Below are 13,632 nucleotides of genomic sequence, written 5' to 3'. Positions count from 1 at the left end.
GTAAGCATAACCGATCTCCCTACCTTCTGTCTGCTGAATTGTTAAAGAAGGAGTATGAGGAGGGTTTTTAAAAAGTTGTAGAAGAGGTTCCAAGTACAAAGTGAACAATTAAGGGGAAACTTTTTTGTATTTTGGCCGATAGTTCACCCATTCCACATATTTGTGTGGTGAGATCACAACACAGCTGCTGAAGAAAGAGAGCCAAAACCTATGATTTTTAAGGTACACCAAAGAAATTGCAGGTAGACCCTATCAAATGCCTTTTTGGTATCAAATAGGATCAACCCAGCTGATATCTTAAGTTCCTCTGCCATGTCAAATACAGAGATGTCCACAATGATATGTGACATGGTGTCCGTGGCTGGGATAAACGCATGCTGTCTGGGATCGACAATATCAGTTATCAAGGATGCTAGGTGTGTGGATCAGATCCTCATGTACAATTTGGAACCACAGTTAATGTAGAGAAAAGGTATGGGTCTATAAGAACCACAGAGCTAGGGACCTTTCTTGTTTTTTGGGAAATACTAAGATATCGATTCCTCTCCAAGAACTAGGAATGTTAGTCCAATTCCTCGAAGGAGTTCAAAACTTTACATAGAAATGGTATGAAAAGGTGTTAAAAGGTTTTATAAACTTCCAAGGTATGGAGTGTGGTCCAGCAGCCTTTCCAGTGGGAAGATATAAAAAGTATATCCTCAGATTAAGTAAATTAGTGAATCTAATACTCCCTTTTGCTGATCAGTGAACCGACCGCTTAAGACTGACTAAACTAAAGAAAACATCTACCTGCTCCATCTTGGGCAACGCAGTCCTCGTGTGATAGTGACAAGTAGACAGAATGTAAAACTTTAATTATTGTGTGGTAGCAACCCTTGACCCAAGGGTAGGTCGCTCCCCCTGCCGCTGCAGCTCCTCCAGGTTCCTGAGTTCCTGAGACCCACCCCACAGTAAGTACCCCCCACCTCCCAGCCCCTCGTTCTGCCCCGCGCTACTCACCCTCTCTCCTGCTCCTGCTTCTTTTCCTCTTTTCTTCTTCTCTGTTCTTCCTTCTCTCTCCTCGTCTGTATTTTTCTTCTGTACTCCTCTTCTCCCCGTCTTCTCTCCTCTTCTCTTCTTCCTCATCTTCTGCTGTGGTCTTCTGCACTCTGTTTCTTCGTTTTTTGTATCTTCCTCCGTGTTCTTCTGTGTTCCTCTGTCTTCTTCTGTGTTCCTCTGTCTTCTTCTGTGTTCCTCTGTCTTCTTCTGTGTTCCTCTGTCTTCTTCTGTGTTCCTCGGTGTTCTTCTGTCTTCCTCGGTGTTCTTCTGTCTTCCTCGGTGTTCTTCTGTCTTCCTCGGTGTTCTTCTGTCTTCCTCGGTGTTCTTCTGTCTTCCTCGGTGTTCTTCTGTCTTCCTCGGTGTTCTTCTGTATTCTTCTCTGTTCTTCTGTATTCCTCTCTGTTCTTCTGTATTCCTCTCTGTTCTTCTGTGTTTCTTCCGGTCTTCAGTCCTTCCGGTCTTCTTTTCTTCTGTTCTTCCGGTCTTCTGTTCTTCCGGTCTTCTGTTCTTCTGTTCTTCTGTTCTTCTGTTCTTCTGTTCTTCTGTTCTTCTGTTCTTCTTGTCTTCTTGTCTTCTTGTCTTCTTGTCTTCTTGTCTTCTTGTCTTCTGTTCTTCTGTTCTTCTGTTCTTCTGTTCTTCTGTTCTTCTTGTCTTCTTGTCTTCTTGTCTTCTTGTCTTCTTGTCTTCTGCCTTCGGCTCTTCTGTCTCCTCCGTCCTCTTCTCCCCGCGCCTGCCCTCCTGCTCCTGCCTCATCCCCCTCCCCCACTCGCATCCCCCCCTCTATCTCCCCTATCTAACCTGTTCACTTTCTACCTCCCTCACTCCTATCTACCTATCTCTCCATCTCTCTATCCCACTATCCAACTCCCTCACTCTCCACCTCCTCCTATCTTCCTATCTCTCTTTTTCCCTATCTATCGATTTCTCTATCTATCTTTTCTCTCTACCTATTTCTCTAGCTCTCCCCCCCCTCCCGCCACCCCCTCTATTACCTATCTTCCTATCCCCTCACTCTACCTCTCACCCTCACCCACCTCTAAAACCCCCCCTCCCCTATCTTCACAACCCTACACCTATCTTTCTCCCTAATCTCCTAAACCTCATAACACTCTCCCCCCTCCACCCTTAAACCCCCCTCCCCCAGCTCTTCTCACTCTACCTGTCCCCCCCTCTCCCTCGCGCTTTCCCGCCGCGACCTCCTGCACGCCCCCGCCCCCCAGCTCCCATTCGCCCCCAGCTGACCCCTCCCCCCCCTCCTACGTCATATGGCGGACGCGTCGCTGGCATGCCGGAGGCGCGCCAGAGGCAAGCCCGTCTGCGCCCGTCCGCGCCTGGCCCGCGCCCAGCGCCACGACCCCTGGTCCCCAGCTCTCCCAAGCCCCGATGATCCGCTACTACCCCACCACCCTCCATGCCCTCAACCCAGGACGCTCCAACACCTGCTTCCAAGCTCACCCCAAACGCACCCATGGACCCTTCGCCTGCAACTCCTGCAAACGCATCTTCCACCACGCAACTACCACGACCACAAGCCCACGCGACATCAACCACCTCAAGTGCATCCTAGTCAACGCTCGCTCCGTTCACAAACACGCCGTTGAACTCTGGGACCTCCTAGACTCCACAGCACCGGACGTCGCCTTCATCACGGAGACCTGGATGAACGCCTCCTCTGCTCCAGACATCGCCACCGCCATCCCCGAAGGCTACAAGATCTCCAGGAAAGACCGCACCAACCAAGTAGGAGGAGGTATCGCCATCGTCTTCAAAGACTCCATCAGCGTCACCACCTCCACTGAAGACTCCCCTCTCGCCGCTGAACACCTGCATTTTCAGATTCGCACCGACCCGAGGACCACCCTCAGAGGATCCCTCGTCTACCGTCCTCCCGGACCTCGCGCCCCTTTCAGCGACGCCATCGCCGACTTCATCTCCCCGCACGCCCTCGCCTCACCGGACTACATCCTCCTAGGCGACCTCAACTTCCATCTGGAACAAAACAACAACCCCAACACCACCACCCTGCTCGACAACCTCGCCAACCTCGGCCTCAAACAACTGGTGAACACTGCCACCCACATCGCCGGACACACACTCGACCCTATCTTCTCCGCCAGCAAACACGTCTTCTTCAGCCACGCCTCCGCCCTTCATTGGACCGACCACAGCTGCGTCCACTTCACATTCCGACGCGAGACCCGCCACCTCCGCACTCAACCCATCCCTCGCCGACAGTGGAACAAGATCCCTGAAGAGCAACTCTTCTCCGCACTCGCCGCCAACCAACCCACCCTCACCACCGACCCCAACGACGCAGCCCTCAACCTCAGAAACTGGATCTCCAACTGCGCAGACAACCTTGCTCCCCTCAAACGCTCGCAGCGACAGAACAACACCAAGAAACCCCTCTGGTTCTCTGACACCCTCAAAGAATCAAAGAAAACTTGTTGCGCACTTGAGAAAGCCTGGCGCAAGGACCGCACCGCTGACAACATGACCGCCCTCAAGAACGCTACCCGCGAACACCACCACCTGATCCGCGCTGCCAAAAGGAATTTTTTCACCGACAGACTGGACAAAAACAGCCACAACAGCAGAGAACTCTTCAGCATCGTCAAGGAGTTCTCCAACCCCAGCGCCAACGCCGTCACGCCCTCACAGGATCTGTGCGAATCCCTCACCACTTTCTTCCATCGCAAGATCAGCGACCTCCACGACAGCTTCGGACCCCAGACCCAACCAAACACCACAGAACCCACATCCCCGACCATCACCCTCAACAACTGGACCCACATCAGCACGGAAGAAACCAAATCCATCATGAACTCTATCCACTCCGGCGCCCCTTCGGACCCCTGCCCGCACTTCATCTTTAACAAAGCCGACGACATCATCGCCCCGCACCTCCAGACCGTCATCAACTCTTCTTTTTCCTCTGCTACCTTCCCCGAATGCTGGAAACACGCCGAAGTCAACGCCCTACTAAAGAAACCTACGGCTGACCCGAGCGACCTGAAAAACTTCCGCCCCATCTCCCTTCTGCCTTTCCCAGCCAAAGTAATAGAGAAGACCGTCAACAAACAGCTGACCACCTTCCTGGAAGACAACAACCTGCTCGACCCCTCACAGACCGGATTTCGAACCAACCACAGCACTGAAACCGCCCTCATCTCAGTCACAGACGACATCAGAACCCTGATGGACAACGGTGAAACAGTCGCCCTCATTCTTCTCGACCTCTCGGCTGCCTTTGACACCGTCTGTCACCGCACCCTAATCACCCGCCTCTGCTCCACCGGGATCCAAGACCAGGCCCTGGACTGGATCGCCTCCTTCCTCGCAAACCGCTCCCAAAGAGTCTACCTCCCTCCGTTTCGCTCAGAACCCACTGAGATCATCTGCGGCGTACCTCAATGGTCATCACTCAGCCCGACACTCTTCAATGTCTACATGAGCCCCCTCGCCAACATCGTACGCAAGCACGACATCATCAACACCTCCTACGCCGACGACACCCAACTTATACTCTCCCTCACCAAGGACCCCGCCAGCGCCAAGACCAACCTACAAGAGGATATGAAGGACATCGCAGATTGGATGAGGCTCAGCCGCCTAAAGCTGAACTCTGAAAAAACGGAAGTCCTCATCCTCGGCAACACCCCGTCCGCCTGGGACGACTCCTGGTGGCCCACGGCCCTCGGCACCGCACCGACCCCCGCAGACCACGCCCGCAACCTCGGCTTCATCTTGGACCCTCTTCTCACCATGACCAAGCAAGTCAACGCCGTGTCCTCCGCCTGCTTCCTCACCCTCCGCATGCTCCGCAAGATCTTCAGCTGGATCCCCGCCGACACCAGAAAAACCGTGACCCACGCCCTCGTCACGAGCCGCCTGAACTACGGCAACACCCTCTACGCTGGGACCACAGCCAAACTCCAAAATCACCTACAACGCATTCAAAACGCCTCGGCCCGCCTCATCCTCGACGTACCCCGCAGCAGCCACATCTCCGCACACCTGAGACACCTGCATTGGCTCCCAGTCAGCAAAAGGATCACCTTCCGACTTCTCACCCACGCACACAAAGCCCTCCACGACAAGGGACCGGAATACCTCAACAGACACCTCAACTTCTACGTCCCCACCCGCCCCCTCCGCTCCTCTGGCCTCGCACTCGCCGCCGTCCCTCGCATCCGACGCTCCACGGCGGGTGGGAGATCTTTCTCCTTCCTGGCGGCCAAGACCTGGAACTCCCTCCCCACCAGCCTCAGGACCACCCAGGACCACTCCGCTTTCCGGAGACTCCTAAAGACCTGGCTGTTCGAGCAGCGATAACCACCCCCCTTTGTCCCTAGCGCCTTGAGACCCGCACGGGTGAGTAGCGCGCTTTATAAATGCTAATGATTTGATTGTTTCTTTGCCAATCACTTCATACCCAGCAGGATCCTTAACAAAGTTACTACTAAACCTGTTCTCTTACCCGGAGCCAAAACAGCCATTTTATATTGTCACTATTCTCAAAACAGCAGCTTTGATTAAAAAAGGCCACTCTGACATCTGTAAAGCACCTCAGAATATATAGCCTCCTCCTAAGCTTCTGGCCACTGTTCTTTTAGAAATCTTGTGTGAATTAACTCGATGTTGAACAACTGCTATCTAAGAGAAGCTACTACTCTTTTATCCTCCTCATCATTCGTAATAATAAAATTTAATGTGGCCTTCATGAAAGGTGTCTTTTAGAGTATCCCAGACAGCGCTTAAAGAAGTGGACCATTTGTTTTACTGCAATAAAGCCCTTTTGGACATACAGACTAAATATTTGCGAATCTAACAGTAAATTAAAATCATAGGTGCAGTATCCCCCATTATACTGCTTCGTAAAGAACAAATTGTCTAGATAGAAAACCTAATTATGGTGTTATAAACTTCTCTGATTAAATTGTATGAAAATAAGTGACTAGAGCTGGACCTGAGTCCAATGCAATCAGCCTCAGACATTGATGTAAAAGTGGGGGCAAACAAGGCTCAGGAAGGTGAGAAAAAAAACATGTTATGAGCATAGTAGTGATGTTTATTCACCAAAGAGAGCAATGTGTATCTCTGGTATTATGCTAGTTTATAATTTTACTTTATTTGGTTCTGAACCCCCTCTCCTCTTGAGTTCAGACAATCATCACTGCATCCATAATCCGGTGGTGGTTGCATTAGTGCGAGGGATCATTGGTTCCATGCTGGTCTGCAACACTAGCAAAGGTCCACCTAAGTCTTAAGGAAGTGCTGGCAATACGTCAAGGGAGTCCGACATTTACTCCTACAATATATTAGCATCCGTCCATTGATCTTGGAAATTACGAACAGCTACAACCATCAAAAATGTGGTTTATAATTCCAATGAGTGATTGGTTGGTCAGCTAACATATAATGCCTTATTCAATTGTTCTCGTTTTTTCTATACAATCCTGCATGCTTTTACTTTGCATTACATAAGTTTTTAATCTGCCATCACACTGAATACAATGCAATTGTGTAGCTGGAGTTAGAAACTCCAGCATGTGAAATAAACAAAATGAAGTTACATGTTTAAATAACATGTTACTACATGAGAAGGTGTGTCGACCCTTTCTTCCTTGTTGTCCACAACAGTTGTTTGTACAAGATTCCTAAAATAAATAACTCTGTCAAAAGAACCACTCATTTCAGAGGAAATGGCAGTGGCATTAGAGAGACCCAAATTCTTGAGCAAAACCAACCTTGAGAAGTCAGAGATAAGAGTTTGTTTAAAACCCCTACTAGCAATCATTTGTGTTACAAATAAACTATGGGCTCATCTGTAAACTCATATTTGAAATCTAAAGTACGTGTTGTTAAAGATGCTGCCCGTGCTCACAAATAACAGACCCACATCATAAACCAGTGTTTAAGGATTAGTTAAAGGTTTTGGTGTTGTTTAATCTAATTAATGATTTATCCGTGCCAGTGTATTCCACCTTCACTAGCCCAACAGATATAGACCTCCAATTGATTCAATGGTATGTGAGGCTTTTACTGGCCGCCGCTTTATGAACTCACAATGTGCAGAGAGCCTTAGTTAGTAATAACGGGGGTCGGGTGAAACCCATGCAGCAGTACAGCAGCCTTCAGCAGGTGAGAAGATGGATGGAGTTCTATAAACAATTAGAATGGGAGATGCACAGTACCTGGGATGCATAGGTTATAAAGGGGAACGCTCCAAAGCACTTCTGGTAACTCTGACATCCAGTGGTTGTTTTTCTGAACACACCTGCAAGGTTTCTTTAAAGAACATTCCTTGTGACGTAACATTGTTGCGCTGTGTGCTCTGAAAAACAAATGAAGTGTACGTTAGAAGGGTTTCCTACCTGTACTTACAATCCGAACTCCAATTTACCACAGCTACAACATGCGCGACTCCCTGCGCATCACAACATAAATCACAACATAAATAAATCTAATCTTCTTCATGGACTGGAAACAGATTGTGGACAGATTTTCTAACAAGTATACTCCGCTGCAGATACTAATTAATCTATTCACATTCATGTACTCATAATTAGGTATTTTGTTACTAGATCTGAACAGGTCACAGATTTATCAGGAATAAAGGTGGTCAGTTCTCACGCGACCTCTTTGCCGGGTGCAGCCTAGGAACCTTCCACATGGAAGAAGAAACCCATACTGCTGAAACATCAGGGCTCCTGACTCCTCCCTCGGACCAGGCTCTGTTATGAAGTGGCCATCTTGGAAGACAAATAAAAAATCTGACACATTTATATGACCCCGGCAGCAGACTACAAACCACGGCATTTGTCCAGGCAGCATGAGAGGCAGGACACAGAGTGTGGTAATAGGGGACTGGTACAGGCAACAGAGTATGGCGTAAAAAGGAAAGGTGGATTCATTGAGATGTGGAGCATGGAGGGCCTTGGAACACTTTGGTAGTGTTCCTCAATGCCCTTGTCTGCCAAGGGGGACCAGAAGGTAGTGCAATAAGAGGAACCAGACTGGGGTCTGTGGGTGACAATAAGACAAAGGGGATCACTGGTGTTTTTCCTCCAAACGTTTGTGCTTCATGTCAGTGTGAAAGTGGGAGTGAAGTTAAAAGAAGGCTCATGGGGTTTAGACAATAGATATGCTCTTTTGCAGAATAAAAAGCATAGAATGAATCCAATGAGTTGATGTTGACTTCAGACGAGCCACATTGTGGTTACCCCTGAACCCGAAGTACTTGTACGAATGGGCCACCCTTATTAGAACCTTGGCTGAATCTTGATTTCTATGGATTTATTTATAAAAGTCAGTTTTCATTACAATGCGGGATCTTCGGGTGTCCTAATGTCTTGAGGTAAACATAGAAACCATGCAGCTTACTCGTGTGAAATGGATGTGACTAATGACCCTGCCAAGTGTCACCAACATTTGGAAGCGGTCAGTTAACTTGTGAGATGACATTTGGGAAGAAATGTTCAAGCTGATGGGCATGAGGTGCATTCCATTACTCTGCGTCTAGTCAGATGGTTCTGGTACCAAGGCTGTCCTTGAAGAGGGCGGGGGCAACAGCTGAGATGTTCGAACTACAAGGATCTCATTTCAAACACCAAGATTGAAGCTTACACCATACCATGAGCTTAGTGATTACTGCACAGCTATAGGTTACCAGTTCTGAGCATAATGACTCAATATATTGGCTCAGAAGGATTGCAGTGGCTAAGGTTGGAATGAGATCAGTATTTTCGATCACTTAGGACCACTTTCAACGTAAAGAGAACTGGAAAATGCATCTGCCACCTTTCAGGTGGCAATAACCATGACCGGACTAAGCTGAAAGACTTCAGAAGAACTTTTCTAGATGTCATTGTGGTCTACAGTTGCAGTTGGGGAGGAGTGGAACAGAACTTTCGCCCATTCAAAAAGCAAGCCTAACTATCCAGGCTAGTAACTGCAACATTGGTGCAAATTGCTGTCCAGCATCTGGGTTGGCAATCAGCATGTACAGCCTCCCCAAACCAAGATCCAAACAACCATGATTTGGGAGCCTGCCAGACCCCTGGCCTAGGTGGAAGCCTTCCTAGGCGGCATTGGGCATTAGAGTTGATCTGAGAAGATTTATATAACTATTGTGGCAACCTCGACTAAAATTGTGAAGTTGTGGCCTTGTGACATCACAACTAAACTAGAACATGCTGTTACATTTGAAAAGCTATGTCAGTTGCTTATTACAGGTGCCAAATGAGGTCACAACTAAAGAAAAATAAGAACATTTTAGACAGGGATGGCATGTAGTATAGAGTTCTCCTTGTCCTGATTACTCTGACTGGTTGACTCTTCTAATAGATCTGAAGGTACTGTTGCAGTCCTACAATTTGAAATACCCAAAACAACAAGTTATACACTAGGGTTACTGCAGTCCGAAATTTTTACGTATCACTTTAACTAGCACAGACCGATATTGATGAAGCAACTGTTTAGGTCTGGGGGCAGTGCAGTTGTCTGCAAGATCAATTCTTAACAATTCTCTAAAAGATATGTAGATCAGTGCAGGTGCTGATCGGGCTTCAAGATGAACACACTCAAGAGCAAGTTCTGGAACAACCCCTGCTTGGCTGCTTCCCTGTCCATCCCTAGATCATGTTACACAGCGATGAAGAGAGTTAGCAGGGCGTTAAATGTGAGGACAAACTAGGAGAGATCAGAGGTGGGCTTTCTTCTGTGGCTTCCGGGTGATCACTGTCCAACTTGAAGTATTGCGTCCTGCATGGATTCAGTAGTGCATATGGCGCCGGTCTGATGCAGCTGACCATAGTGAGTGAGGCTGTCCTCGGGAGCTTTTGGCATTCATTAGAGTTAACAGCCGAAGCAGATAATGACAGTGCCTGTGTCCCACAACATAACCCGCCATGCAGCTTGATTGGAGGAGCATGAGGGATGCCAGTAATTATTTTCACTGGGAGCAAATATGTAAGAAAGGACAAAGGAGGGAGAGAACTTCTTCATGCCACACAAGGGCTTCCAGAAGCAAACAAAGTGATACAATATCATAATTTCTTCAGAAATTAGAGTCTGAGCATTAAGGGAAAGAAAGCCCTGTTTCAATGCACTGAAGACAAACCTACATGAGAGATTAAGCACAATTGAGAAAGTGATTGCTGACAGAGCAAAAGTTAGAGAGCTTGGATAGCAGAGCGCTAAATGTGGAGACATTAAAACAAGAAGTGGAACCCTCTCTGCAGAAGCTGTAGAGGCATCTAAGTGAGTCCACGCACTGTGTGCTGGAGCTAGAATCCTTCTGTAAGAAAACAGTGGATGCTTTGGACAGCAGGATCAACATTGGGGGGTGATTCGAAGAGCCTTTCGTCTCTCCCCGAAATCATGGGAACCCGGGACTAAAACAGGTGGCGCGGTGATAGTAGTGGTTCCTACAGCTTGTGGAGACAAGTCATATCTTATTTTTAACAAACCTGAACCCCTTCACCTTACAATGGAAAAATAGCTGCTGAGTATCAAACAAGAACATTTGCCTAAGTACTGGCAAGCATCAGTAGGGTGCGATTTAAGATGGTGCATCAAGGGAAGAAATAACCGTTTTCCCCAAACTGACTGGGCCAGAGCTTTTTCCAGAACCTGGAAAAAACATCCAGAGTGGCTAACTGTGTTGGTTTTTAGAGACTGCCAGGTGTTGACTGGGATGTGGGGCTAGTGCCTGGCTCGCAATGGAGGTAGGTTTGGGAATGCCTCCCCAGAAAAAGTTTCTTTTCCTTCTTGTTCTCACTGCTGTCCCTGGGTTAATTCTTCAGCTCCTGAGTCGAATGATCTGTTCACACAAGAGGAAACACATACTTCGATTTATATGTAAGCGTTTGCCTCAGCATTTTTGTATTAATACAGCGTGGAATTCGTTTTCTCCCGACAAATCGATTTAAAACTAAAATATACATGCACTGGCATTTCGCTCTGTCCAGAGAAGCAGAGCTGTCTCACCTCAAGCTATTGACTGTTTTGTGTATCCTTCCACCACCCACAGGGGACTCACGTCGTAATGCACTGGGCATTATTTCACATAAAGTACTCTGAACCACCGCACATTAAATTCTTTATCTCATAGAAGCAGTGTAAACAGAGTTTTGTTTTTTCGGTGCAGGAGGCTTTTTAATGCTTTAGTCAACAGTCAAAATTCAATCTGTACCTAGCAGCCTCTCCGATGCTTGTTAAGACAAGTTCTCCCAGTACATAAATAGACAAGTACAACACAGGCGATCGGCTGGGGTACCAAACAGTTTATTAGTACACAATTGTGTCTTTGGGACTTTTTAACTGTACAGTAGAGTATTTCAGCAATTTCTATTAGCCAGATTGGGTGGCGCATAAGCAGCAACAAATCTTCATGCACAAGCACTCTACAACTGATCTACACTAGCGGTGTGCATAGAACATGAACAGCAAGACCAGCTCAGTGCATCGGCCATCTTCAAGTTCATCTGTCAAATTCCTCCGTCTAAGCCCTGCAGGCCTTCTGCTCAGGTCTTATTCCTGTATTAAATAAGGTTATATAAATTTGACATAGCAGGGACATTGGGTTATGCGTGCGCTGAGCAGTTCAGTAGCATTGCAAAGACGTCTTGTGCAAGCAAGGGAAATGGTCCCTTTGACTGCTGTTGGGGTAGTGAAACACAGCGATTATCAGAGATTAATAGGCCCTTCAGGGCTCTGGGGCCCCGGTGCCACTCCGCATGCTGCAGCAATGGGAACTATGCTCCTGCAGCAATTACTGTGGCGCCCCTGTGTAGATAAAAACAAAAGGCATTTAACTAAGCAGCTGTGCCCACTTTCGGTCGCATTTAATTACAGTGGTTACAAGAAGAAGCGTGTGCCCTCCACTGGGTAGAAGTAATCAACATCTATGGTATGCGGCATTACTGGTTTTCAAACACCACATCTGACTCCAAGGCAGCGCGACAATGACACTATATTGTGCCAAATGGATTGCCAAGTTTGCATATACTTAGTTTTGGAATATTCATCATCAGATTGGCAACACTGCATAACACATAAATGCTTATATTTCAGGAACAAACATTAAAGGATAAGTGATATGATGCAGCCAGGGCTAATGCACTTTTTTTTTTATATTCATCTGCGAATGATACATCATAGTCCTTTTTTATTTCTTATTTTTAGCCATGCTACTTTACAGCATGGCTAGAAATCATAGCCCATGTGCTACAGCATGAACAAAAGGCAATGACAAAGACAGCAGTCTCAAAGACGAGACCTATTGGCTTTCCCGATGCTTGTTAGGTCTCGGCACAACACCCTGGTGATTCTGAGCAAATCAGTTAATCACCCTTTGCGAGATAAAGAAAAAAAATATGTAATTTGGCAAAAAAACCTATCACATAAAGAAAGCAATTGCGTCTATGTCTAACTGAAAATACATTTGAAAACAGATAACCTCTGTTGTCACAATGAACATCTACTTAAAAGGAGAAAAGGGCTTCTATCAAGTGCTTGTGGCATAGTAAAATATAACTACTAATGGCAAGAGGTTGAACACGGACAACAGGGAGGAAATAAAAATAAAGTACTACCTCAATCACAGAGCGGTAAGCAGAAGGAAAGCAATCAAGCTGAAGCAATCAGTACTTGGTCCATGCTACCGCAGAAAGAAGAGGAAGTGAAGCCAGCATGCACTGGCCAATTAGAAGGCAGTACATCAGAGTGAAAATGAAGCCAACAAATGCTAAGCAATAAACTGGCAGGCTACAAGCCCCTTGTTGTATACATCTCTGCACTTGAGAGCACATGCAGTGCATGCGCTATCATAGGCAAGATCGAAAAAGAGTGGCACTGGTTCAGTCAACCCCCTTTCACCAATAGTTTGTAGGGTCGGCTCCTTTCATTCATTGCTTGAAGACATGCTATTCACATTTTGGATCAGGCCAGAGAAGTATTTCAGTGCCACCATGTGTTACGTGTGCAAACTCATATGCCTGAAGAGTGCCACCTGTTGTTACACACGGATGAGGAGGCAATGTGCTAGTGAAGGAACACTTGTGCTCCTTAAGAGTACTTTCAGATTTCAGGTGATGCTGCACCAATGGTAACTTTACCCTAAATGTGATTTTGCATCGGAAAGTGTTTGTTCCGAAATGTGATGGCATGCTATTGATTGATTTACACCAAGGATGATTCTGCACCTAAATGTGATTTTCTGCTCAATGTGTTTGTGTACCTGAAATTGGTTTCAACACTCCAGCGAACGTCGCAACAAGAATGATTTTATACCTGAATGTGATACTACCATGCTGCTTGCTTTGCACAAATGGTGATTTTGCACCCAACAGTGATTTTGCATCAGACTGCAATTTGACCCCCTAAACGAATTCAACTCTCCTAATTATGTTGCACCAGGGGTGATTTTGAACCTCAGCGTGCAATCAATCGAATGTAATGCCATGCTAATTCATACATTTTTACATTTAATTTGACACTTTACTACTGCATTTTACCTGTATACTGGGTGACTTTGCATCAAAATAGGATACTACAAAACTTCAGGCTTTGTGAAGTGGACGGGTGTGC

The 13,632-nt window shown here is 46.9% G+C and overlaps 1 protein-coding gene across 3 annotated transcripts in view; it reads right to left on the bottom strand.

Moving 5' to 3' along the window:
* Window positions 1-13,632, bottom strand: part of PLCXD1 (phosphatidylinositol specific phospholipase C X domain containing 1) — a 138,850-nt gene that overhangs the window by 89,956 nt on the left and 35,262 nt on the right. For 2 of the 3 annotated variants that reach the window (XM_069204305.1, XM_069204303.1), the window contains exon 2: window positions 7,236-7,375. The exons of the other annotated variant lie outside the window; for it this stretch is intronic. In XM_069204305.1, the coding sequence (XP_069060406.1) occupies window positions 7,236-7,359 (124 nt within the window). In that variant the 5' untranslated portion in view covers window positions 7,360-7,375. The remainder of the gene's footprint in view (window positions 1-7,235; window positions 7,376-13,632) is intronic. 3 annotated transcript variants of the gene reach the window in all.

Source organism: Pleurodeles waltl, chromosome 8, assembly GCF_031143425.1.
Source record: "Pleurodeles waltl isolate 20211129_DDA chromosome 8, aPleWal1.hap1.20221129, whole genome shotgun sequence".
Classification (NCBI taxonomy): Eukaryota; Metazoa; Chordata; class Amphibia; order Caudata; family Salamandridae; genus Pleurodeles; species Pleurodeles waltl.
Note: the sequence above shows the minus strand (reverse complement) of the source record. Positions and strands in the feature narration are given on the sequence as shown.